Genomic DNA, 27164 nt, shown 5'->3' with positions numbered 1-27164 from the left:
AGTCGGGGCTAGGGAGTCGGGGGTCGGGGCTAGGGAGTCGAGGCTAGGGAGTCGGGGCTAGGGAGTCGGGGGTCGAGGCTAGGGAGTCGGGGCTAGGGAGTCGGGGCTAGGGAGTCGGGGGTCGAGGCTAGGGGGTCGGGGCTAGGGGGTCGGGGGTCTGGGCTAGGGGGTCGGGGCTAGGGGGTCGGGGCTAGGGGGTCGGGGCTAGGGACAAGGGGCTAGGGAGTCGTGGCTAGGGAGTCGGGGCTAGGGGGTCGGGGCTAGGGGGTCGGGGCTAGGGAGTCGGGAGTCGGGGGTCGGGGCTAGGGAGTCGGGGCTAGGGAGTCGGGGCTAGGGAGTCGGGGCTAGGGAGTCGGGGGTCGGGGCTAGGGGGTCGGGGCTAGGGACAAGGGGCTAGGGACAAGGGGCTAGGGGGTCGGGGCTAGGGGGTCGGGGCTAGGGGGTCGGGGCTAGGGAGTCGGGGCTAGGGAGTCGGGGCTAGGGAGTCGGGGCTAGGGAGTCGGGGGTCGGGGCTAGGGAGTCGGGGGTCGGGGGTCGGGAGTCGGGGCTAGGGAGTCGGGGCTAGGGAGTCGGGGCTAGGGAGTCGGGGCTAGGGAGTCGGGGCTAGGGAGTCGGGGCTAGGGAGTCGGGGCTAGGGAGTCGGGGGTCGGGGCTAGGGAGTCGGGGCTAGGGGGTCGGGGCTAGGGGGTCGGGGCTAGGGACAAGGGGCTAGGGAGTCGGGGGTCGGGGCTAGGGAGTCGGGGCTAGGGAGTCGGGGCTAGGGAGTCGGGGCTAGGGAGTCGGGGCTAGGGGGTCGGGGCTAGGGAGTCGGGGCTAGGGGGTCGGGGCTAGGGGGTCGGGGCTAGGGGGTCGGGGCTAGGGGGTCGGGGCTAGGGGGTCGGGGCTAAGGAGTCGGGGGTCGGGGCTAGGGAGTCGGGGGTCGGGGCTAGGGAGTCGGGGCTAGGGAGTCGGGGCTAGGGAGTCGGGGCTAGGGAGTCGGGGCTAGGGAGTCGGGGCTAGGGAGTCGGGGCTAGGGAGTCGGGGCTAGGGAGTCGGGGCTAGGGAGTCGGGGCTAGGGGGTCGGGGCTAGGGACAAGGGGCTAGGGGGTCGGGGCTAGGAGGTCGGGGCTAAGGAGTCGGGGCTAGGGAGTCGGGGCTAGGGGGTCGGGGCTAGGGGGTCGGGGCTAGGGGGTCGGGGCTAGGGGGTCGGGGCTAGGGGGTCGGGGCTAGGGGGTCGGGGCTAGGGAGTCGGGGCTAGGGAGTCTGGGCTAGGGAGTCGGGGCTAGGTGAGTTGGGGGTCACGGCTAGGGAGTCGGGGCTAGGGAGTCGGGGGTCGGGGCTAGGGGGTCGGGGCTAGGGACAAGGGGCTAGGGGGTCGGGGCTAGGGAGTCGGGGCTAGGGGGTCGGGGCTAGGGGGTCGGGGCTAGGGAGTCGGGGCTAGGGAGTCGGGGCTAGGGAGTCGGGGCTAGGGAGTCGGGGCTAGGGAGTCGGGGCTAGGGGCTAGGGACAAGGGGCTAGGGGCTAGGGGCTAGGGGCTAGGGAGTCGGGGCTAGGGAGTCGGGGCTAGGGAGTCGGGGCTAGGGAGTCGGGGCTAGAGGGTCGGGGCTAGGGAGTCGGGGCTAGGGAGTCGGGGCTAGGGAGTCGGGGCTAGGGAGTCGGGGGTCGGGGCTAGGGAGTCGGGGCTAGGGAGTCGGGGCTAGGGAATCGGGGGTCGGGGCTAGGGGGTCGGGGCTAGGGGGTCGGGGCTAGGGAGTAGGGACTAGGGGTTCCTCACCTCTCCATTCTTGTCTGTCTGCCAGGGGTTAGGGACTAGGGGTTAGGGACTAGGAGTTAGGGACTAGGGGTTAGGGACTAAGGGTTACTCACCTCTCCATTCTTGTCTGTCTGCCAGGGGTTAGGGACTAGGGGTTAGGGACTAGGGGTTAGGGACTAAGGGTTACTCACCTCTCCATTCTTGTCTGTCTGCCAGGGGTTAGGGCTGACCCTCTCCTCCACCTCTGTGGGAACAGGGGGCCCCTCTGACTCAGAGGGGCTGGATGCTGAGGAGGAGTCAGGGGGAGGGCACTCCATGGGGACCATCATACAAGCTGGCATCAGGGCACCAATCACAGCATCCCTGACATCAACAATACAACACACAACACATTAAATCAGGGCACCAATCACAGCATCCCAAACATCGCCAATACAACACACATTAAAATCAGGGCACCAATCACAGCATCCCTGACATCAACAATACAACACACATTAAAATCAGGGCACCAATCACAGCATCCCTGACATCAACAATACAACACACATTAAAATCAGGGCACCAATCACAGCATCCCTGACATCGCCAATACAACACACATTAAATCATGGCACCAATCACAGCATCCCTGACATCAACAATACAACACACATTAAATCAGGGCACCAATCACAGCATCCCAAACATCAACAATACAACACACATTAAATCATGGCACCAGTCAGGAGTCTTACCTGGCATACATGATCTGTAGGGCTGAGAGGACATGGGACAGGGCCTGTTGCTTGGCCTGGTTCCCATCCAGAGACAGTAATATTTTGGCCAGAGAGGGGCGGTTGGGTCTAACACCATTACTGTGGCCACTCAGTTTATTGTTCACCGCCGAGGAGTCACTGTCTGATTGGACGCCTGGAATACACAGGAAACACAACAATATGTCAGTATTTAATATTTCAGCACAAACCCCAACCTCGTCCTGAGTCCTATCCTAACCCTAATACAACCTCGTCCTGAGTCCTATCCTAACCCTAATACAACCTCGTCCTGAGTCCTATCCTAACCCTAATACAACCTCGTCCTGAGTCCTATCCTAACCCTAATACAACCTCGTCCTGAGTCCTATCCTAACCCTAATACAACCTCGTCCTGAGTCCTATCCTAACCCTAATACAACCTCGTCCTGAGTCCTATCCTAACCCTAATACAACCTCGTCCTGAGTCCTATCTTAACCCTAATACAACCTCGTCCTGAGTCCTATCCTAACCCTAATACAACCTCGTCCTGAGTCCTATCCTAACCCTAATACAACCTCGTCCTGAGTCCTATCCTAACCCTAATACAACCTCGTCCTGAGTCCTATCCTAACCCTAATACAACCTCGTCCTGAGTCCTATCCTAACCCTAATACAACCTCGTCCTGAGTCCTATCCTAACCCTAATACAACCTCGTCCTGAGTCCTATCCTAACCCTAATACAACCTCGTCCTGAGTCCTATCCTAACCCTAATACAACCTCGTCCTGAGTCCTATCCTAACCCTAATACAACCTCGTCCTGAGTCCTATCCTAACCCTAATACAACCTCGTCCTGAGTCCTATCCTAACCCTAATACAACCTCGTCCTGAGTCCTATCCTAACCCTAATACAAGTCAGTTGTAGCTCCTGTACTGTATGTACTGTACCTTTCTCTGTATAGACAGAGAAAGGTTACCACGGTACGAGGGTTAGGGTTATGTAGAGAGAGGGGTTACCACGGTACGAGGGTTAGGGTTATGTAGAGAGAGGGGTTACCACGGTACGAGGGTTAGGGTTATGTAGAGAGAGGGGTTACCACGGTACGAGGGTTAGGGTTATGTAGAGAGAGGGGTTACCACGGTACGAGGGTTAGGGTTATGTAGAGAGAGGGGTTACCACGGTACGAAGGTTAGGGTTATGTAGAGAGAGGGGTTACCACGGTACGAGGGTTAGGGTTATGTAGAGAGAGGGGTTACCACGGTACGAGGGTTAGGGTTATGTAGAGAGAGAGGGGTTACCACGGTACGAGGGTTAGGGTTATGTAGAGAGAGGGGTTACCACGGTACGAGGGTTAGGGTTATGTAGAGAGAGGGGTTACCACGGTACGAGGGTTAGGGTTATGTAGAGAGAGGGGTTACCACGGTACGAGGGTTAGGGTTATGTACAAAGAGATATTTAGGGCTTAAATGTACGTGTGTCATTTAGCCTACACAGCCAATCGCCAAATGATGCTTTTGGGAACAACAGAAGAGTTTTGAGCAGTTGAAGCAGGTTCTTGTTAACGCACCAGTGATGGCTCAGACAGACCTATCGCAGGATTTCCACGTCCAAACGGACGCCAATGATGGCTCAGACAGACCTATCGCAGGGTTTCCAAGTCCAAACGGACGCCAGTGTTGGCTCAAACAGACCTATCGCAGGGTTTCCAAGTCCAAACGGACGCCAGTGTTGGCTCAGACAGACCTATCGCAGGCTTTCCAAGTCCAAACGGACGCCAGTGTTGTAGGTTATGGTGCCGTCTTCACTCAGACGAAAGGTGGAGAAAGAATCATTGCATATGCCTCACGTGGCATTTAAAGGAGCTGAACAACAACTTCTCAAACATGGGAAAAGGCGTGTGGGCAGTGGTGTGGGTAGTGGTGTGGGTAGTGGTGTGGGTAGTGGTGTGGGTAGTGGTGTGGGTAGTGGTGTGGGTAGTGGGTAGTGGTGTGAGTAGTGGTGTGGGTAGTGGTGTGGGCAGTGGTGTGGGCAGTGGTGTGGGTAGTGGTGTGGGTAGTGGTGTGGGTAGTGGTGTGGGTAGTGGGTAGTGGTGTGAGTAGTGGTGTGGGTAGTGGTGTGGGCAGTGGTGTGGGCAGTGGTGTGGGTAGTGGTGTGGGCAGTGGTGTGGGCAGTGGTGTGGGCAGTGGTGTGGGCAGTGGTGTGGGCAGTGGTGTGGGTAGTGGTGTGGGCAGTGGTGTGGGCAGTGGTGTGGGTAGTGGTGTGGGTAGTGGTGTGGGTAGTGGTGTGGGTAGTGGGTAGTGGTGTGAGTAGTGGTGTGGGTAGTGGTGTGGGCAGTGGTGTGGGCAGTGGTGTGGGTAGTGGTGTGGGCAGTGGTGTGGGCAGTGGTGTGGGCAGTGGTGTGGGCAGTGGTGTGGGTAGTGGGTAGTGGTGTGGGTAGTGGGTAGTGGTGTGGGTAGTGGTGTGGGTAGTGGTGTGGGCAGTGGTGTGGGCAGTGGTGTGGGTAGTGGTGTGGGTAGTGGTGTGGGTAGTGGTGTGGGTAGTGGGTAGTGGTGTGAGTAGTGGTGTGGGTAGTGGTGTGGGCAGTGGTGTGGGCAGTGGTGTGGGTAGTGGTGTGGGCAGTGGTGTGGGCAGTGGTGTGGGCAGTGGTGTGGGCAGTGGTGTGGGTAGTGGGTAGTGGTGTGGGTAGTGGGTAGTGGTGTGGGTAGTGGTGTGGGCAGTGGTGTGGGCAGTGGGTAGTGGTGTGGGTAGTGGGTAGTGGTGTGGGCAGTGGTGTGGGCAGTGGTGTGGGTAGTGGTGTGGGCAGTGGTGTGGGCAGTGGTGTGGGTAGTGGTGTGGGTAGTGGTGTGGGTAGTGGTGTGGGTAGTGGTGTGGGTAGTGGTGTGGGTAGTGGTGTGGGCAGTGGTGTGGGCAGTGGTGTGGGCAGTGGTGTGGGTAGTGGTGTGGGTAGTGGTGTGGGCAGTGGTGTGGGTAGTGGTGTGGGCAGTGGTGTGGGCAGTGGTGTGGGCAGTGGTGTGGGTAGTGGTGTGGGTAGTGGTGTGGGTAGTGGTGTGGGTAGTGGTGTGGGCAGTGGTGTGGGTAGTGGTGTGGGTAGTGGTGTGGGCAGTGGTGTGGGTAGTGGTGTGGGTAGTGGGTAGTGGTGTGGGTAGTGGTGTGGGTAGTGGTGTGGGCAGTGGTGTGGGCAGTGGTGTGGGTAGTGGTGTGGGCAGTGGTGTGGGCAGTGGTGTGGGTAGTGGTGTGGGTAGTGGTGTGGGTAGTGGTGTGGGCAGTGGTGTGGGCAGTGGTGTGGGCAGTGGTGTGGGCAGTGGTGTGGGCAGTGGTGTGGGTAGTGGTGTGGGTAGTGGTGTGGGTAGTGGTGTGGGTAGTGGTGTGGGTAGTGGTGTGGGCAGTGGTGTGGGTAGTGGTGTGGGTAGTGGTGTGGGTAGTGGTGTGGGTAGTGGTGTGGGTAGTGGTGTGGGTAGTGGTGTGGGCAGTGGTGTGGGCAGTGGTGTGGGCAGTGGTGTGGGCAGTGGTGTGGGCAGTGGTGTGGGCAGTGGTGTGGGCAGTGGTGTGGGTAGTGGTGTGGGTAATGGTGTGGGTAGTGGTGTGGGTAGTGGTGTGGGTAGTGGGTAGTGATGTGGGTAGTGGTGTGAGTAGTGGTGTGGGTAGTGGTGTGGGTAGTGGTGTGGGTAGTGGTGTGGGTAGTGGTGTGGGTAGTGGTGTGGGTAGTGGTGTGGGTAGTGGTGTGGGTAGTGGTGTGGGTAGTGGGTAGTGGTGTGAGTAGTGGTGTGGGTAGTGGTGTGGGTAGTGGTGTGGGTAGTGGGTAGTGGTGTGGGTAGTGGTGTGGGTAGTGGTGTGGGTAGTGGTGTGGGTAGTGGGTAGTGGTGTGAGTAGTGGTGTGGGCAGTGGTGTGGGCAGTGGTGTGGGTAGTGGTGTGGGCAGTGGTGTGGGCAGTGGTGTGGGCAGTGGTGTGGGCAGTGGTGTGGGTAGTGGTGTGGGTAGTGGTGTGGGCAGTGGTGTGGGCAGTGGTGTGGGCAGTGGTGTGGGCAGTGGTGTGGGCAGTGGTGTGGGCAGTGGTGTGGGTAGTGGTGTGGGCAGTGGTGTGGGCAGTGGTGTGGGCAGTGGTGTGGGTAGTGGTGTGGGCAGTGGTGTGGGCAGTGGTGTGGGCAGTGGTGTGGGCAGTGGTGTGGGTAGTGGTGTGGGTAGTGGTGTGGGCAGTGGTATGGGTAGTGGTGTGGGTAGTGGTGTGGGTAGTGGTGTGGGTAGTGGTGTGGGTAGTGGGTAGTGGTGTGGGTAGTGGTGTGAGTAGTGGTGTGGGTAGTGGTGTGGGTAGTGGTGTGGGTAGTGGTGTGGGTAGTGGTGTGGGTAGTGGTGTGGGTAGTGGTGTGGGTAGTGGGTAGTGGTGTGAGTAGTGGTGTGGGTAGTGGTGTGGGTAGTGGTGTGGGCAGTGGTGTGGGTAGTGGTGTGGGTAGTGGTGTGGGTAGTGATGTGGGTAGTGGTGTGGGTAGTGGGTAGTGGTGTGGGTAGTGGTGTGGGCAGTGGTATGGGTAGTGGTGTGGGTAGTGGTGTGGGTAGTGGTGTGGGTAGTGGTGTGGGTAGTGGTGTGGGTAGTGGTGTGGGTAGTGGTGTGGGTAGTGGTGTGGGCAGTGGTGTGGGTAGTGGTGTGGGTAGTGGTGTGGGCAGTGGTGTGGGCAGTGGTGTGGGCAGTGGTGTGGGCAGTGGTGTGGGCAGTGGTGTGGGTAGTGGTGTGGGTAGTGGTGTGGGCAGTGGTATGGGTAGTGGTGTGGGTAGTGGTGTGGGTAGTGGTGTGGGTAGTGGTGTGGGTAGTGGTGTGGGTAGTGGTGTGGGTAGTGGGTAGTGGTGTGGGTAGTGGTGTGAGTAGTGGTGTGGGTAGTGGTGTGGGTAGTGGTGTGGGTAGTGGTGTGGGTAGTGGTGTGGGTAGTGGTGTGGGTAGTGGTGTGGGTAGTGGTGTGGGTAGTGGGTAGTGGTGTGAGTAGTGGTGTGGGTAGTGGTGTGGGTAGTGGTGTGGGCAGTGGTGTGGGTAGTGGTGTGGGTAGTGGTGTGGGTAGTGGTGTGGGTAGTGGTGTGGGTAGTGGTGTGGGCAGTGGTGTGGGCAGTGGTGTGGGCAGTGGTATGGGCAGTGGTGTGGGCAGTGGTGTGGGTAGTGGTGTGGGTAGTGGTGTGGGCAGTGGTGTGGGCAGTGGTGTGGGCAGTGGTGTGGGCAGTGGTGTGGGCAGTGGTGTGGGTAGTGGTGTGGGTAGTGGTGTGGGCAGTGGTGTGGGCAGTGGTGTGGGCAGTGGTGTGGGCAGTGGTGTGGGCAGTGGTGTGGGCAGTGGTGTGGGTAGTGGTGTGGGTAGTGGTGTGGGTAGTGGTGTGGGTAGTGGTGTGGGTAGTGGTGTGGGCAGTGGTGTGGGCAGTGGTGTGGAAAGTGGTGTGGGTAGTGGTGTGGGTAGTGGTGTGGGTAGTGGTGTGGGTAGTGGTGTGGGTAGTGGTGTGGGCAGTGGTGTGGGCAGTGGTGTGGGCAGTGGTGTGGGCAGTGGTGTGGGCAGTGGTGTGGGCAGTGGTGTGGGCAGTGGTGTGGGCAGTGGTGTGGGTAGTGGTGTGGGCAGTGGTGCGGGCAGTGGTGCGGGCAGTGGTGCGGGTAGTGGTGCGGGTAGTGGTGCGGGCAGTGGTGCGGGCAGTGGTGCGGGCAGTGGTGCGGGTAGTGGTGCGGGTAGTGGTGCGGGCAGTGGTGCGGGCAGTGGTGTGGGCAGTGGTGTGGGCAGTGGTGTGGGCAGTGGTGTGGGCAGTGGTGTGGGCAGTGGTGTGGGTAGTGGTGTGGGCAGTGGTGTGGGCAGTGGTGTGGGCAGTGGTGTGGGCAGTGGTGTGGGCAGTGGTGTGGGTAGTGGTGTGGGTAGTGGTGTGGGTAGTGGTGTGGGTAGTGGTGTGGGTAGTGGTGTGGGTAGTGGTGTGGGTAGTGGTGTGGGCAGTGGTGTGGGCAGTGGTGTGGGCAGTGGTGTGGGCAGTGGTGTGGGCAGTGGTGTGGGCAGTGGTGTGGGTAGTGGTGTGGGTAGTGGTGTGGGCAGTGGTGTGGGCAGTGGTGTGGGCAGTGGTGTGGGTAGTGGTGTGGGCAGTGGTGTGGGCAGTGGTGCGGGTAGTGGTGCGGGTAGTGGTGCGGGTAGTGGTGCGGGTAGTGGTGTGGGCAGTGGTGTGGGTAGTGGTGTGGGTAGTGGTGTGGGCAGTGGTGTGGGCAGTGGTATGGGCAGTGGTGTGGGCAGTGGTGTGGGTAGTGGTGTGGGTAGTGGTGTGGGCAGTGGTGTGGGCAGTGGTGTGGGCAGTGGTGTGGGCAGTGGTGTGGGCAGTGGTGTGGGCAGTGGTGTGGGTAGTGGTGTGGGCAGTGGTGTGGGCAGTGGTGTGGGTAGTGGTGTGGGCAGTGGAAAAGCGGGGTCATTATCTTGAGGGGGTTGAGTTGATGTATTGATCACTCAGCACTTACATGGGTGTTCAACAGCCTCAAGACGTCTCACACGCTAGAAGTTGCACCTTCAGTTCAGAGTGCATTACCAGAAAGGCCAAACATTGTTCCTGATTTCCTGTCCAGAGCAGTGGCTCCATCAGCAAGCCAACTAGCGTTGCTGTCACCACCACTCACAGCCGTTCTATCCGTCCACTCACAGCCTTTCTATCCGTCCACTCACAGCCTTTCTATCCGTCCACTCACAGCCTTTCTATCCGTCCACTCACAGCCTTTCTATCCGTCCAATCACAGCCTTTCTATCCGTCCAATCACAGCCTTTCTATCCGTCCACTCACAGCCTTTCTATCCGTCCCACCTCCCTTGCTGAGATTGCTGAAGCTCAGGACCAAGAGGTCAGTGACCTTAGGTAGAACAAAGAAGCTTCCAGTGAGCGTTCAGATCAAACTGGATTCAAAGTACTCCAATAAATCCTGTACGGGAGGATCCCTGTTGAAGGAAAAGGCCATCTCATATCAACTTGTGGTACCCAAGGGCCTTGCGGACTGGTTTCTAGATTACTTTCATGATCTTCCACTGGGCGGCCATCTTGGATGGCGAAAGACTCTTCTTCGCATCTCGGAGGTTGCTTGGTGGTCATTCAGCGTGTTTTGCTATAGCCTACCTGCGATACGAAGACACCGATAAACCTCAGCGGCACCAGTTTCAAATTGCGAGAAGAAAACTGCCGCCTGCTAAGCGCAGTTCGTGCCATCCGTGGTTTGGATTTCCTGTTGGCACTGTGATCGTGTTCCCTGGCCTGTCAGATTATTTCCTGTTGGCGCTGTGATCGTGTTCCCTGGCCTGTCAGATTATTTCCTGTTGGCGCTGTGATCGTGTTCCCTGGCCTGTCAGATTATTTCCTGTTGGCGCTGTGATCGTGTTCCCTGGCCTGTCAGATTATGTCCTGTTGGCGCTGTGATCGTGTTCCCTGGCCTGTCAGATTATTTCCTGTTGGCACTGTGATCGTGTTCCTGGCCTGTCAGATTATTTCCTGTTGGCACTGTGATCGTGTTCCCTGGCCTGTCAGATTATGTCCTGTTGGCACTGTGATCGTGTTCCCTGGCCTGTCAGATTATTTCCTGTTGGCACTGTGATCGTGTTCCCTGGCCTGTCAGATTATGTCCTGTTGGCACTGTGATCGTGTTCCTGGCCTGTCAGATTATTTCCTGTTGGCACTGTGATCGTGTCCCCTGGCCTGTCAGATTATTTCCTGTTGGCACTGTGATGGTGTTCCCTGGCCTGTCAGATTATTTCCTGTTGGCGCTGTGATCGTGTTCCCTGGCCTGTCAGATTATTTCCTGTTGGCACTGTGATCGTGTTCCTGGCCTGTCAGATTATTTCCTGTTGGCACTGTGATCGTGTTCCCTGGCCTGTCAGATTATGTCCTGTTGGCACTGTGATCGTGTTCCCTGGCCTGTCAGATTATTTCCTGTTGGCACTGTGATCGTGTCCCCTGGCCTGTCAGATTATTTCCTGTTGGCACTGTGATCGTGTCCCCTGGCCTGTCAGATTATTTCCTGTTGGCACTGTGATCGTGTCCCCTGGCCTGTCAGATTATTTCCTGTTGGCACTGTGATGGTGTTCCTGGCCTGTCAGATTATTTCCTGTTGGCACTGTGATCGTGTTCCCTGGCCTGTCAGATTATTTCCTTGTTGTGGATTTACAAACGGGATCGCGGAAAATGTTTAATGAACACGGAGGCGCCTTCCAAACTACGGTGAGATCCATTTCTCCTTACCGTTTCTGGAGATGATCCACAGTCGCCTTACCTTTTATTTTATGGGGGGAATTTGATTTGAATGTCAAACGACTATGAACTGAAAAAACTAATGGGAATCGAAATGGGAAAAGACGGGACTTATAGACTTATAATCATTTCCTGTTTAGGCGCGTCCCAATAGGCTAATATAGCCGAAACTGAATTTGAACTTAACCAAAACAAAACGTTAAATAAGGTTATTGGGTCATTGTGGTGTTTATGGAATGATGTGTTTGTTAAAATAATTAAATTATATTATTTGTCGGGGTTATTATTTTGTATTGTATTCTTTCTGAAGAATATCATTAATGTTAATATGTTTGTGTTGGATTTTAAAAATACATTATTTAACTGACACATCACCTACTACTTTAAAAGTATATTAAATGTGACTGTTATACAGTTACCTAGTTATGCAGAGGGTTAGTGTTCGGGTTACTAGCTGTATAGAGGTTAGGTTACCTAGATATGAGGAGGGTTAGGGTTACTAGCTGGTTAGGTTACCTAGGTATGAGGAGGGTTAGGGTTACTAGCTGGTTAGTTTACCTAGGTATGAGGAGGGTTAGGGTTACTAGCTGGTTAGGTTACCTAGGTATGAGGAGGGTTAGGGTTACTAGCTGGTTAGGTTACCTAGGTATGAGGAGTGTTAGGGTTCCTAGCTGGTTAGGTTACCTAGATATGAGGAGGGTTAGGGTTACTAGCTGGTTAGGTTACCTAGGTATGAGGAGGGTTAGTGATCGGGTTACTAGCTGGTTAGGTTACCTAGGTATGAGGAGGGTTAGGGTTACTAGCTGGTTAGGTTACCTAGGTATGAGGAGGGTTAGGGTTACTAGCTGGTTAGGTTACCTAGGTATGAGGAGGGTTAGGGTTACTAGCTGGTTAGGTTACCTAGGTATGAGGAGGGTTAGGGTTACTAGCTGGTTAGGTTACCTAGGTATGAGGAGTGTTAGGGTTACTAGCTGGTTAGGTTACCTAGGTATGAGGAGGGTTAGGGTTACTAGCTGGTTAGGTTACCTAGGTATGAGGAGGGTTAGGGTTACTAGCTGGTTAGGTTACCTAGGTATGAGGAGGGTTAGGGTTACTAGCTGGTTAGGTTACCTAGGTATGAGGAGGGTTAGGGTTACTAGCTGGTTAGGTTACCTAGGTATGAGGAGGGTTAGGGTTACTAGCTGGTTAGGTTATCTAGGTATGAGGAGGGTTAGGGTTACTAGCTGGTTAGGTTACCTAGGTATGAGGAGTGTTAGGGTTACTAGCTGGTTAGGTTACCTAGGTATGAGGAGGGTTAGGGTTACTAGCTGGTTAGGTTACCTAGGTATGAGGAGGGTTAGTGTTCGGGTTACTAGCTGTATAGAGGTTAGGTTACCTAGGTATGAGGAGTGTTAGGGTTACTAGCTGGTTAGGTTACCTAGGTATGAGGAGGGTTAGGGTTACTAGCTGGTTAGGTTACCTAGGTATGAGGAGGGTTAGGGTTACTAGCTGGTTAGTTTACCTAGGTATGAGGAGGGTTAGTGATCGGGTTACTAGCTGGTTAGAGGTTAGGGTTAGGTTACCTAGGTATGAGGAGGGTTAGTGTTACTAGCTGTATAGAGGTTAGGTTGTCTAGGTATGAGGAGGGTTAGGGTTACTAGCTGGTTAGGTTACCTAGGTATGAGGAGGGTTAGGGTTACTAGCTGGTTAGGTTACCTAGGTATGAGGAGGGTTAGTGTTACTAGCTGGTTAGTTTACCTAGGTATGAGGAGGGTTAGGGTTACTAGCTGGTTAGGTTACCTAAGTATGAGGAGGGTTAGTGTTCGGGTTACTAGCTGGTTAGAGGTTAGGGTTAGGTTACCTAGGTATGAGGAGGGTTAGTGTTCGGGTTACTAGCTGTATAGAGGTTAGGGTTAGGTTACCTGGGTATGAGGAGGGTTAGTGTTCGGGTTACTAGCTGTATAGAGGTTAGGGTTAGGTTACCTAGGTATGAGGAGGGTTAGTGTTCGGGTTACTAGCTGTATAGAGGTTAGGGTTAGGTTACCTGGGTATGAGGAGGGTTAGTGTTCGGGTTACTAGCTGTATAGAGGTTAGAGTTAGGTTACCTAGGTATGAGGAGGGTTAGTGTTCGGGTTACTAGCTGTATAGAGGTTAGAGTTAGGTTACCTAGGTATGAGGAGGGTTAGTGTTCGGGTTACTAGCTGTATAGAGGTTAGAGTTAGGTTACCTAGGTATGAGGAGGGTTAGTGTTCGGGTTACTAGCTGTATAGAGGTTAGAGTTAGGTTACCTAGGTATGAGGAGGGTTAGTGTTCGGGTTACTAGCTGTATAGAGGTTAGAGTTAGGTTAGCTAGGTATGAGGAGGGTTAGTGTTCGGGTTACTAGCTGTATAGAGGTTAGAGTTAGGTTACCTAGGTATGAGGAGGGTTAGTGTTCGGGTTACTAGCTGTATAGAGGTTAGAGTTAGGTTACCTAGGTATGAGGAGGGTTAGTGTTCGGGTTACTAGCTGTATAGAGGTTAGAGTTAGGTTACCTAGGTATGAGGAGGGTTAGTGTCCGGGTTACTAGCTGTATAGAGGTTAGAGTTAGGTTACCTAGGTATGAGGAGGGTTAGTGTTCGGGTTACTAGCTGTATAGAGGTTAGAGTTAGGTTACCTAGGTATGAGGAGGGTTAGTGTTCGGGTTACTAGCTGTATAGAGGTTAGAGTTAGGTTACCTAGGTATGAGGAGGGTTAGTGTTCGGGTTACTAGCTGTATAGAGGTTAGAGTTAGGTTACCTAAGTATGAGGAGGGTTAGTGTTCGGGTTACTAGCTGTATAGAGGTTAGGTTACCTAGATATGAGGAGGGTTAGGGTTACTAGCTGGTTAGGTTACCTAGGTATGAGGAGGGTTAGGGTTACTAGCTGGTTAGGTTACCTAGGTATGAGGAGGGTTAGGGTTACTAGCTGGTTAGGTTACCTAGGTATGAGGAGGGTTAGGGTTACTAGCTGGTTAGGTTACCTAGGTATGAGGAGGGTTAGGGTTACTAGCTGGTTAGGTTACCTAGGTATGAGGAGGGTTAGGGTTACTAGCTGGTTAGGTTACCTAGGTATGAGGAGGGTTAGGGTTACTAGCTGGTTAGGTTACCTAGGTATGAGGAGGGTTAGGGTTACTAGCTGGTTAGGTTACCTAGGTATGAGGAGGGTTAGGGTTACTAGCTGGTTAGGTTACCTAGGTATGAGGAGGGTTAGGGTTACTAGCTGGTTAGGTTACCTAGGTATGAGGAGGGTTAGGGTTACTAGCTGGTTAGTTTACCTAGGTATGAGGAGGGTTAGTGATCGGGTTACTAGCTGGTTAGAGGTTAGGGTTAGGTTACCTAGGTATGAGGAGGGTTAGTGTTACTAGCTGTATAGAGGTTAGGTTGTCTAGGTATGAGGAGGGTTAGGGTTACTAGCTGGTTAGGTTACCTAGGTATGAGGAGGGTTAGGGTTACTAGCTGGTTAGGTTACCTAGGTATGAGGAGGGTTAGGGTTACTAGCTGGTTAGGTTACCTAAGTATGAGGAGGGTTAGTGTTCGGGTTACTAGCTGGTTAGAGGTTAGGGTTAGGTTACCTAGGTATGAGGAGGGTTAGTGTTCAGGTTACTAGCTGTATAGAGGTTAGGGTTAGGTTACCTGGGTATGAGGAGGGTTAGTGTTCGGGTTACTAGCTGTATAGAGGTTAGGGTTAGGTTACCTAGGTATGAGGAGGGTTAGTGTTCGGGTTACTAGCTGTATAGAGGTTAGGGTTAGGTTACCTGGGTATGAGGAGGGTTAGTGTTCGGGTTACTAGCTGTATAGAGGTTAGAGTTAGGTTACCTAGGTATGAGGAGGGTTAGTGTTCGGGTTACTAGCTGTATAGAGGTTAGAGTTAGGTTACCTAGGTATGAGGAGGGTTAGTGTTCGGGTTACTAGCTGTATAGAGGTTAGAGTTAGGTTACCTAGGTATGAGGAGGGTTAGTGTTCGGGTTACTAGCTGTATAGAGGTTAGAGTTAGGTTACCTAGGTATGAGGAGGGTTAGTGTTCGGGTTACTAGCTGTATAGAGGTTAGAGTTAGGTTAGCTAGGTATGAGGAGGGTTAGTGTTCGGGTTACTAGCTGTATAGAGGTTAGAGTTAGGTTACCTAGGTATGAGGAGGGTTAGTGTTCGGGTTACTAGCTGTATAGAGGTTAGAGTTAGGTTACCTAGGTATGAGGAGGGTTAGTGTTCGGGTTACTAGCTGTATAGAGGTTAGAGTTAGGTTACCTAGGTATGAGGAGGGTTAGTGTCCGGGTTACTAGCTGTATAGAGGTTAGAGTTAGGTTACCTAGGTATGAGGAGGGTTAGTGTTCGGGTTACTAGCTGTATAGAGGTTAGAGTTAGGTTACCTAGGTATGAGGAGGGTTAGTGTTCGGGTTACTAGCTGTATAGAGGTTAGAGTTAGGTTACCTAGGTATGAGGAGGGTTAGTGTTCGGGTTACTAGCTGTATAGAGGTTAGAGTTAGGTTACCTAAGTATGAGGAGGGTTAGTGTTCGGGTTACTAGCTGTATAGAGGTTAGGTTACCTAGATATGAGGAGGGTTAGGGTTACTAGCTGGTTAGGTTACCTAGGTATGAGGAGGGTTAGGGTTACTAGCTGGTTAGGTTACCTAGGTATGAGGAGGGTTAGGGTTACTAGCTGGTTAGGTTACCTAGGTATGAGGAGGGTTAGGGTTACTAGCTGGTTAGGTTACCTAGGTATGAGGAGTGTTAGGGTTACTAGCTGGTTAGGTTACCTAGGTATGAGGAGGGTTAGGGTTACTAGCTGGTTAGGTTACCTAGGTATGAGGAGGGTTAGGGTTACTAGCTGGTTAGGTTACCTAGGTATGAGGAGGGTTAGGGTTACTAGCTGGTTAGGTTACCTAGGTATGAGGAGGGTTAGGGTTACTAGCTGGTTAGGTTACCTAGGTATGAGGAGGGTTAGGGTTACTAGCTGGTTAGGTTATCTAGGTATGAGGAGGGTTAGGGTTACTAGCTGGTTAGGTTACCTAGGTATGAGGAGTGTTAGGGTTACTAGCTGGTTAGGTTACCTAGGTATGAGGAGGGTTAGTGTTCGGGTTACTAGCTGTATAGAGGTTAGGTTACCTAGGTATGAGGAGTGTTAGGGTTACTAGCTGGTTAGGTTACCTAGGTATGAGGAGGGTTAGGGTTACTAGCTGGTTAGGTTACCTAGGTATGAGGAGGGTTAGGGTTACTAGCTGGTTAGTTTACCTAGGTATGAGGAGGGTTAGTGATCGGGTTACTAGCTGGTTAGAGGTTAGGGTTAGGTTACCTAGGTATGAGGAGGGTTAGTGTTACTAGCTGTATAGAGGTTAGGTTGTCTAGGTATGAGGAGGGTTAGGGTTACTAGCTGGTTAGGTTACCTAGGTATGAGGAGGGTTAGGGTTACTAGCTGGTTAGGTTACCTAGGTATGAGGAGGGTTAGGGTTACTAGCTGGTTAGGTTACCTAAGTATGAGGAGGGTTAGTGTTCGGGTTACTAGCTGGTTAGAGGTTAGGGTTAGGTTACCTAGGTATGAGGAGGGTTAGTGTTCGGGTTACTAGCTGTATAGAGGTTAGGGTTAGGTTACCTGGGTATGAGGAGGGTTAGTGTTCGGGTTACTAGCTGTATAGAGGTTAGGGTTAGGTTACCTAGGTATGAGGAGGGTTAGTGTTCGGGTTACTAGCTGTATAGAGGTTAGGGTTAGGTTACCTGGGTATGAGGAGGGTTAGTGTTCGGGTTACTAGCTGTATAGAGGTTAGAGTTAGGTTACCTAGGTATGAGGAGGGTTAGTGTTCGGGTTACTAGCTGTATAGAGGTTAGAGTTAGGTTACCTAGGTATGAGGAGGGTTAGTGTTCGGGTTACTAGCTGTATAGAGGTTAGAGTTAGGTTACCTAGGTATGAGGAGGGTTAGTGTTCGGGTTACTAGCTGTATAGAGGTTAGAGTTAGGTTACCTAGGTATGAGGAGGGTTAGTGTTCGGGTTACTAGCTGTATAGAGGTTAGAGTTAGGTTACCTAGGTATGAGGAGGGTTAGTGTTCGGGTTACTAGCTGTATAGAGGTTAGAGTTAGGTTACCTAGGTATGAGGAGGGTTAGTGTTCGGGTTACTAGCTGTATAGAGGTTAGAGTTAGGTTACCTAGGTATGAGGAGGGTTAGTGTCCGGGTTACTAGCTGTATAGAGGTTAGAGTTAGGTTACCTAGGTATGAGGAGGGTTAGTGTTCGGGTTACTAGCTGTATAGAGGTTAGAGTTAGGTTACCTAGGTATGAGGAGGGTTAGTGTTCGGGTTACTAGCTGTATAGAGGTTAGAGTTAGGTTACCTAGGTATGAGGAGGGTTAGTGTTCGGGTTACTAGCTGTATAGAGGTTAGAGTTAGGTTACCTAAGTATGAGGAGGGTTAGTGTTCGGGTTACTAGCTGTATAGAGGTTAGAGTTAGGTTACCTAAGTATGATGCCCCTAGAGAGTCCCTGGCGGTCTGGAAGAGGACAGGCTCGTGGACAGAGGGGGTGGTGACGTCTACGGTGGTCCAGGCGACGCTGTGGGAGGAGCCACAGGCAACACGGGTGATCTTCTGTCCCTCTAGACCCTGAACCAAGGTGGGCTTCCTGTTCACCGTGGTGGTCCCGTTACCCTGCTGGCCATGGTCGTTGTCCCCCCACGCAAACACCTGGTGGAACAGTACAGAGACACTTACAGATACTAACACACCTCCCTCTCTCACATCTCTACAGCTGAATCTGACACCGAACACTTGGCCCGTTTTCGAGTGGCCGCTTGCTGATGTGTTCATAAGTGATCACTCGAGTCCGAAAGTGTTTTGGTCAAAATGAACATTGAGACAATGAGACGTCCTAACTGCCGCTTATCAAAATTCTAAATCCATTTTCGAGCATCGTCTCCCGCGACGTGTCTTGTAGCATGTAGGCAGACACCGACGCGTACTCTGATAAAGGAACAAAACAACATCCCTACTCTACTGCACCAGATATGTACAAGTATATCAGGGCTGTCCCCGACTGAGAGTCGTCTGTTCTTCCTCAATTTCTAAACGGGTATTTTTCCATATATAGACACACATTATACGTTTAATAAAACTATTTGCACTGAGCTTGTCTGATGCTTTAAGTGGACAGTTTGATGAAATAATTAAGAAAACGAATGACTCAAGAGGGAGCCAGAGATCAAGATAACCAGAAGAAACTTGTGGATTAATCCTCCTCCCGCAGATTCAGACGTTACGCTCCTGAAGTTTCCGGTAATAGGCTACACCAGGAGTCGGCAACCTGTTTCACGTGGAATGACAATTGATTTACCATTTCTACCGATGTAGATTATTAATATTAATATTCATTAATATGTAGATTAGATTATGATTGTCATACGCACATTTTCGTGGAACAACTTAATTTAAATTATAATAATTTAAATCGCATTCATCTCTCTACAACAAACTTGAAACATTGTATCAACTATCAACCGGGTCCGGCCCGAAGCTTGCGTTATTAAACTTGAAACATTGTATAAACCATTCTGGGCCCTTAGAGTTTTCCCATGCCAGTGTGCTCGGGACAGACTCGATTGCCTCAGGATTGTGCATACCGATTGCTCCAAGTGTTGGGTTTGAAATTCAGCCTCTCCTTCTAAGAACACTAACTCACAGACATTAAGGTCAGCTCTTTCTCTCCTTCAAACATCTCTCGCTCTCTCTCTCTCAATTCAATTCAATATGAAACATATGTTAACATTGCCAAAGCAAGTGAAATGTATAATAAACAAAAGTAAAATAAACCAAAACGGAACAGTAAACATGACTCACAAATGTTCCAAAATAATATTTAAAATGTCATAATATGTCTATATACAGTGTTGTAACCATGTGCAAATAGTTAAAGTACAAAAGGGAAAATAAATAAACATAAATATGGGTTGTACAGTGGATTCGGGAAAGTATTCAGACCCCTTTGACTTTTCCCACATTTTGTTACGTTGCAGTCTTATTCTAAAATGGATGAAATAGGTTTTCCCCCCTCAATCTACACACAAAACCCCATAACGACAAAGAAAAAACTGTTTTTCAGAAATGTTTGACTGGTGTCTGATGTGGAGGAGGCCTGGTGTCTGATGTGGAGGAGGCCTAGCCTGGTGTCTGATGTGGAGGAGGCCTGGTGTCTGATGTGGAGGCCTAGCCTGGTGTCTGATGTGGAGGCCTAGCCTGGTGTCTGATGTGGAGGAGGCCTAGCCTGGTGTCTGATGTGGAGGAGGCCTAGCCTGGTGTCTGATGTGGAGGAGGCCTAGCCTGGTGTCTGATGTGGAGGAGGCCTAGCCTGGTGTCTGATGTGGAGGAGGCCTAGCCTGGTGTCTGATGTGGAGGAGGCCTAGCCTGGTGTCTGATGTGGAGGAGGCCTAGCCTGGTGTCTGATGTGGAGGAGGCCTAGCCTGGTGTCTGATGTGGAGGAGGCCTAGCCTGGTGTCTGATGTGGAGGAGGCCTAGCCTGGTGTCTGATGTGGAGGAGGCCTAGCCTGGTGTCTGATGTGGAGGAGGCCTAGCCTGCTGTCTGATGTGGAGGAGGCCTAGCCTGCTGTCTGATGTGGAGGAGGCGTGGAGGCCAGTACCCACCTGTCCAGTTTCGGTGACAGCCAGGCAGTGCAGCGCCCCCACGGCCACGTGGATAATCTTCTTCCCCCTAAGCCCCTCCACCATCTGAGGCTTACGCACATGGACGTCTGTCCCGTGGCCCAGACGGAAGTAGTCCCCTTTACCCCTGGTAGAGAAACAGACAGTTATTCCCCTTTACCCCTGGTAGAGAAACAGACAGTTATTCCCCTTTATCCCTGGTAGAGAAACAGACAGTTATTCCCCTTTATCCCTGGTAGAGAAACAGACAGTTATTCCCCTTTATCCCTGGTAGAGAAACAGACAGTTATTCCCCTTTACCCCTGGTAGAGAAACAGACAGTTATTCCCCTTTACCCCTGGTAGAGAAACAGACAGTTATTCCCCTTTACCCCTGGTAGAGAAACAGACAGTTATTCCCCTTTACCCCTGGTAGAGAAACAGACAGTTATTCCCCTTTATCCCTGGTAGAGAAATAGACAGTTATTCCCCTTTATCCCTGGTAGAGAAACAGACAGTTATTCCCCTTTATCCCTGGTAGAGAAACAGACAGTTATTCCCCTTTAGCCCTGGTAGAGAAACAGACAGTTATTCCCCTTTAGCCCTGGTTGAGAAACAGACAGTTATTCCCCTTTACCCCTGGTAGAGAAACAGACAGTTATTCCCCTTTACCCCTGGTAGAGAAACAGACAGTTATTCCCCTTTACCCCTGGTAGAGAAACAGACAGTTATTCCCCTTTACCCCTGGTAGAGAAACAGACAGTTATTCCCCTTTACCCCTGGTAGAGAAACAGACAGTTATTCCCCTTTACCCCTGGTAGAGAAACAGACAGTTATTCCCCTTTACCCCTGGTAGAGAAACAGACAGTTATTCCCCTTTACCCCTGGTAGAGAAACAGACAGTTATTCCCCTTTACCCCTGGTAGAGAAACAGACAGTTATTCCCCTTTACCCCTGGTAGAGAAACAGACAGTTATTCCCCTTTACCCCTGGTAGAGAAACAGACAGTTATTCCCCTTTACCCCTGGTAGAGAAACAGACAGTTATTCCCCTTTACCCCTGGTAGAGAAACAGACAGTTATTCCCCTTTATCCCTGGGTAGAACATCACATAAACCAGGGATACTCAACTCTGACCCTGCCAGGTCCAGAGCCTGTTGCTTTTCTCTTCTACCTGATAATTAATAACATCCACCTGGTGTCCACTGGCTTCGAGGTCCAGATTTGAGTGTGAGGGACATAATCTTATTTTACTGACTGTTTTACATTTTTTATGTAACCACCTTCCCTTGTTCAGGGGACTGCGTTGTTAATGTGCGAAAGCTGCACCACTTATTAGCGGGACTTGCGACAGCAGCCACACTGTAGATATTGCATGAATTATTTTGTCTTTATAGTTGTAACTGCGTTCCTCTTCCTCTTCATAAGAAGAGGAGGAGTAGTGATCGAGCCAAGGCGCAGCGGGTTGTGAATACATGATGAATTTTATTTACAAGACAAAAACGAAACAAACTATACTTGAATAAACTAACAAAATAACAAAACGAAAGTAGACAGACTTTAGTACGACGAACTGACATAACACACGCAGAACGAACGAACAAGTACTTACTACAAAAGACGCACGAACAAACCGAAACAATCCCGTATGGTGTAACATCGACACAGACACAGGAGACAATCACCCACCAACAAACAGTGAGAACGCCCTACCTAAATATGACTCTTAATTAGAGGAGAACGCAAAACACCTGCCTCTAATTAAGAGCCATACCAGGCAACCAAAACCAACATAGAAACAGATAACATAGACTGCCCACCCAAAACACATGCCCTGACCTAAATACATACAAAACAACATAAAACAGGTCAGGACCGTTACAATAGTTAATATTATTCTCTACAACGCTACTCCTCTTACACCATTCAAGCTAAAAAACACCCTTTAAACTTTAAAAGTGTGTGCATACAATTTTTGGGATATATTTTCTACTTTTTAAACTATCCAACGTTTTGTCCTCCATCCATGTCATTTCCTCGGCATTCTAAAAGGTTCCAGAGTGACATCATCTCTCCCAACATTCTATTCGCTGTAAACAAAGCAGCTACTTTATTTACCACTTTCCCAACAACTAAGACAAAAATAAGACATCTTCCTATACTTCTCTGTAATCAGAACAGAATTATCTGGTACCGACCTAACGTTATTTTACCCCCGAACAAAAATACAAACACAACATGTAAAGTGTTGGTCCCGTGATTCATGAGCTGAAACCAAAAAAGTTAGCAGAAATGTTCCATACGCACGAAAACCTTATTTCTCTTTACATTCCTGTTTGTGAGCATTTCCCCTTTACCAAGATAATCCATCCACTTAACAGGTGTGGCATATCAAGAAGCTGATTAAACAGCATGATCATTACACAGGTGCACCTTGTGCTGGGGACAAAAAAGGCCACTAAAATGTTTTGTCACACAAAACAATGCCTCAGACGTCTCAAGTTTTGAGGGAGCGTGCAATTGGCATGCTGACTGCAGGAATGTCCACCAGAGCTGTTGCCAGAGAATGTAACGTTAATTTCTCTACCATAAGCCGCCTCCAACGTCGTATTAGAGAATGTAGTAGTACATCCAACCGGCCTCACAGCCTCAGAACATGTGTATGGCGTCGTGTGGGCGAGCGGTTTGCTGATGTCAACGTTGTGAACAGAGTGCCACATGGTGGCTATGGTTACGGCATGGGCAGGCATAAGCTACGGAGAACGAACACATTTGCATTTTATTGATGGCAATTTGAATGCACAAAGGCCCATTATTTTTAAGGCATCTGTGACCAACAGATGCATATCTGTATTCCCAGTCATGTGAAATCCATAGATTAGGGCCTAATGAATTTATTTCAAATAGACTGAATTTCTCATGAACTGTAACTCAGTTAAATCTTTGAAACTGTTGCGTTTATATTCTTGTTCGGTATAGTAACCGCATCAACAACGTTTTCTGTGAACTTTCAGAAACAACTGCTGTTTTGACCACGCCCCCAATAAGTTAGACAAAATGTTTGACCACAGACGGGTTGGTTGTTTAGCAATAAAACCGACGGGTTGGTTGTTTAGCAACAAAACAGACGGGTTGGTTGTGTAGCAACAAAACAGACGGGTTGGTTGTTTAGCAACAAAACCGACGGGTTGGTCGTTTAGCAACAAAACCGACGGGTTGGTCGTTTAGCAACAAAACAGACGGGTTGGTCGTTTAGCAACAAAACCGACGGGTTGGTCGTTTAGCAACAAAACCGACGGGTTGGTTGTTTAGCAACAAAACAGACGGGTTGGTTGTTTAGCAACAAAACCGACGGGTTGGTTGTTTAGCAACAAAACCGACGGGTTGGTTGTTTAGCAACAAAACCGACGGGTTGGTTGTTTAGCAACAAAACAGACGGGTTGGTTGTTTAGCAACAAAACAGACGGGTTGGTTGTTTAGCAACAAAACAGACGGGTTGGTTGTTTAGCAACAAAACCGACGGGTTGGTTGTTTAGCAACAAAACAGACGGGTTGGTTGTTTAGCAACAAAACCGACGGGTTGGTTGTTTAGCAACAAAACCGACGGGTTGGTTGTTTAGCAACAAAACCGACGGGTTGGTTGTTTAGCAACAAAACCGACGGGTTGGTTGTTTAGCAACAAAACCGACGGGTTGGTTGTTTAGCAACAAAACCGACGGGTTGGTTGTTTAGCAACAAAACCGACGGGTTGGTTGTTTAGCAACAAAACCGACGGGTTGGTTGTTTAGCAACAAAACCGACGGGTTGGTTGTTTAGCAACAAAACAGACGGGTTGGTTGTTTAGCAACAAAACAGACGGGTTGGTTGTTTAGCAACAAAACAGACGGGTTGGTTGTTTAGCAACAAAACCGACAGGTGTGCAACTATGGGGCAAAATAGACGGGGTTGGGTTAGATTGTTGATATGTTGAAAACATAAATAAATAAAGTTGCAAAATGAGCAATTGTTGTCTTGTTACAGTTGTCCGTTAGCTAGCTAGCAAATATTATATTAGCATAGAATGTGACATTAGTCAAACCACCTCAAGACAAGAAATGGTATCAAAAACCAGATGAAACCAGCCACTGACGATTCACCACATGGCAGTTTCTCGTCATTGTTGCTAGCTATATCGACATCCAGAACCACAAGTCCCGGCCTTCTGCCCCTTTGAAGTGCACATCGCATTCGTGACGTTGTCAGCTAACCAGTCTATTAAATCTTTGTCTACTTCTCTGCTACTCAAATCTGGAATCAGAACAGAATGATCTTCTACCAATCAAAAGTCACAACTCTGTCAGAGTTTAGAGTGACGACAAGCAGCTAGCTAACGCCAGCTAACAGCTCTCTCACGTCTCATCGTTGAGCCAAACGGAGCTGTACAAAACCAATGCATTTCTGTTGTGGTCTAGTCCTGTCTTTTAGCTAGCTAGGGCCATCTCCTTTAACTGCTTCCTGTCTTTTTGCTAGCTAGGGCCATCTCCTTTAACTGCTTCCTGTCTTTTTGCTAGCTAGGGCCATCTCCTTTAACTGCTTCCTGTCTTTTTGCTAGCTAGGGCCATCTCCTTTAACTGCTTCCTGTCTTTTTGCTAGCTAGGGCCATCTCCTTTAACTGTTTCCTGTCTTTTTGCTAGCTAGGGCCATCTCCTTTAACTGCTTCCTGTCTTTTTGCTAGCTAGGGCCATCTCCTTTAACTGCTTCCTGTCTTTTTGCTAGCTAGGGCCATCTCCTTTAACTGCTTCCTGTCTTTTTGCTAGCTAGGGCCATCTCCTTTAACTGCTTCCTGTCTTTTAGCTAGCTAGGGCCATCTCCTTTAACTGCTTCCTGTCTTTTAGCTAGCTAGGGCCATCTCCTTTAACTGCTTCCTGTCTTTTAGCTAGCTAGGGCCATCTACTTTAACTGCTTCCTGTCTTTTAGCTAGCTAGGGCCATCTCCTTTAACTGCTTCCTGTCTTTTAGCTAGCTAGGGCCATCTCCTTTAACTGCTTCCTGTCTTTTAGCTAGCTAGGGCCATCTCCTTTAACTGCTTCCTGTCTTTTAGCTAGCTAGGGCCATCTCCTTTAACTGCTTCCTGTCTTTTAGCTAGCTAGGGCCATCTACTTTAACTGCTTCCTGTCTTTTAGCTAGCTAGGGCCATCTCCTTTAACTGCTTCCTGTCTTTTAGCTAGCTAGGGCCATCTCCTTTAACTGCTTCCTGTCTTTTAGCTAGCTAGGGCCATCTCCTTTAACTGCTTCCTGTCTTTTAGCTAGCTAGGGCCATCTCCTTTAACTGCTTCCTGTCTTCCCTGTAGTCTAGTTGGTGTGTGAACTGCTTCCTGTCTCCCCTGTAGTCTACTTGGTGTGTGAACTGCTTCCTGTCTCCCCTGGAGTCTAGTTGGTGTGTGAACTGCTTCCTGTCTTCCCAGTAGTCTACTTGGTGTGTGAACTGCTTCCTGTCTCCCCAGTAGTCTAGTTGGTGTGTGAACTGCTTCCTGTCTCCCCTGTAGTCTACTTGGTGTGTGAACTGCTTCCTGTCTCCCCTGTAGTCTAGTTGGTGTGTGAACTGCTTCCTGTCTTCCCAGTAGTCTACTTGGTGTGTGAACTGCTTCCTGTCTCCCCTGTAGTCTAGTTGGTGTGTGAACTGCTTCCTGTCTTCCCAGTAGTCTACTTGGTGTGTGAACTGCTTCCTGTCTCCCCTGTAGTCTACTTGGTGTGTGAACTGCTTCCTGTCTCCCCTGTAGTCTACTTGGTGTGTGAACTGCTTCCTGTCTCCCCAGTAGTCTAGTTGGTGTGTGAACTGTTTCCTGTCTCCCCTGTAGTCTACTTGGTGTGTGAACTGCTTCCTGTCTTCCCAGTAGTCTACTTGGTGTGTGAACTGCTTCCTGTCTCCCCAGTAGTCTAGTTGGTGTGTGAACTGCTTCCTGTCTTCCCTGTAGTCTAGTTGGTGTGTGAACTGCTTCATGTCTTCCCTGTAGTCTAGTTGGTGTGTGAACTGCTTCCTGTCTTCCCAGTGGGCTACTTGTTGGGTGAACTGCTTCCTGTCTTCCCAGTGGGCTACTTGTTGGGTGAACTGCTGACTGCTCATCATTTGCAAATAGTTGTTGCCACGTCGACCAGGATCAAGGGACAGCGCGATTAGTGACTTGTGTTGGTAATCAGTGGCTGTATTGGAGAGGGAGTGGATTCACCTCTCCTAGGGCAATCAGTAATCAGTGGCTGTATTGGAGAGGGAGTGGATTCACCTCTCCTAGGGCAATCAGTAATCAGTGGCTGTCTTGGAGAGGGAGTGGATTCACCTCTCCTAGGGCAATCAGTAATCAGTGGCTGTCTTGGAGAGGGAGTGGATTCACCTCTCCTAGGGCAATCAGTAATCAGTGGCTGTATTGGAGAGGGAGTGGATTCACCTCTCCTAGGGCAATCAGTAATCAGTGGCTGTATTGGAGAGGGAGTGGATTCACCTCTCCTAGGGCAATCAGTAATTAGTACAGGGAGCTGTGTTTTCCACCTCTGCTAAGCAATTAGCAAGTCGTGTTAGTTCTTCAGTCTCTCTAGTGATTTCCGGCCACCCAAAGACCTGCCCGCTTGACCCCATCCCCTCCTCCCTCTCCAGACCATCTCTGGAGACCTTTTCCCATTCCTCACTTATTTGAAAAGTAATTTGTTTTTTTTATTACATTGGTCATGTTCTTAACATTTGTCATAATTAGTTAAAGCAATGATTATTTACTTTAAATACAAATACAATTATTTAAGTAAGCAAGTCAGTTAAGAACAAATTCTTATTTAAAATCAAGGCCTAGCAAATTATAATTATGACAAATGTCAAGAACGTTGAGCAATGTAATAAAAAACGAATCACTTTCCAAATAAGTCACATTACACGCTACGTTGGCTGACAATTTGTTAGCTACGCTAGCCTTTAAAACCACATAGCATATCATTACAGCAGTTGCTTGTTAGCTAGCTACCGAACGTTAGTTGGCTACTAATATATCGAACTTGCCAGTATATGAACTATCTGCTACTTAACTAACTACCCAACGTTTATTCACTTGACTTTTCAGGTCATTCTTAACTTAGTGGTTTAGTCGCTGAGCGTGCTCAATGGACATTGTTATTTTTTATACATTTAACATTTAACTAGGCAAGTCAGTTAAGAACAAATTCTTCTTTACAATGACGGCCTACCCCCGGCCAAACCCGGACGTCGCTGGGCCAATTGTGCAGCGCCTTATGGGACTCCCAATCACGGCCGGATGTGATGCAGCCTGGATTTGAACCAGGAACTGCAGTGACACCTCTTGCACTGAGATGCAGTGCCTTAAACCGCTGCGCCACTCGGGAGAAATGTGTAGTATTACAAGCTAGCAATAAGTTACATAGCAAGAGTATCAACTTCCGGGTAGACAGGCGAAGGGCTTGTACACTCGGCTGAAAGGACACCGTTAACTATGTAGTATACACTCATTAACTATGTAGTATACACTCATTAACTATGTAGTATACACTCATTAACTATGTAGTATACACTCATTAACTATGTAGTATACACTCATTAACTATGTAGTATACACTCATTAACTATGTAGTATACGTATTCAAACACAGCTTATGTCATCAGCTGTAGGGTAGTAAAATTCCTAAAACTTTCCTGAATAAATCCCAGTTCCAGGTTAAAGGATTCCCTGCTGATTCCAGAAAGTCTCACGTTTTCAGGATGTTTCGTAATCCTACTCAGGATGTTTCGCAATCCTACTCAGGATGTTTCGCAATCCTACTCAGGATGTTTCGCAATCCTACTCAGGATGTTTCGCAATCCTACTCAGGATGTTTCGCAATCCTACTCAGGA

The 27164-nt window shown here is 50.1% G+C and overlaps 1 protein-coding gene across 1 annotated transcript in view; it reads right to left on the bottom strand.

Annotated features, from left to right (window-relative positions):
• herc2 (HECT and RLD domain containing E3 ubiquitin protein ligase 2) overlaps positions 1-27164 on the bottom strand; it is a 341136-nt gene that overhangs the window by 141677 nt on the left and 172295 nt on the right. Inside the window, exons 63-66 of the mRNA XM_055943959.1 lie at positions 19303-19447; positions 17127-17352; positions 2470-2644; positions 1924-2095 (exon numbers count right to left, since the gene is read on the bottom strand). Coding sequence (XP_055799934.1) covers positions 1924-2095; positions 2470-2644; positions 17127-17352; positions 19303-19447 — 718 coding nt within the window. The remainder of the gene's footprint in view (positions 1-1923; positions 2096-2469; positions 2645-17126; positions 17353-19302; positions 19448-27164) is intronic.

This window comes from Salvelinus fontinalis, chromosome 14, assembly GCF_029448725.1.
Source record: "Salvelinus fontinalis isolate EN_2023a chromosome 14, ASM2944872v1, whole genome shotgun sequence".
Lineage (NCBI taxonomy): Eukaryota > Metazoa > Chordata > Actinopteri > Salmoniformes > Salmonidae > Salvelinus > Salvelinus fontinalis.
Note: the sequence above shows the minus strand (reverse complement) of the source record. Positions and strands in the feature narration are given on the sequence as shown.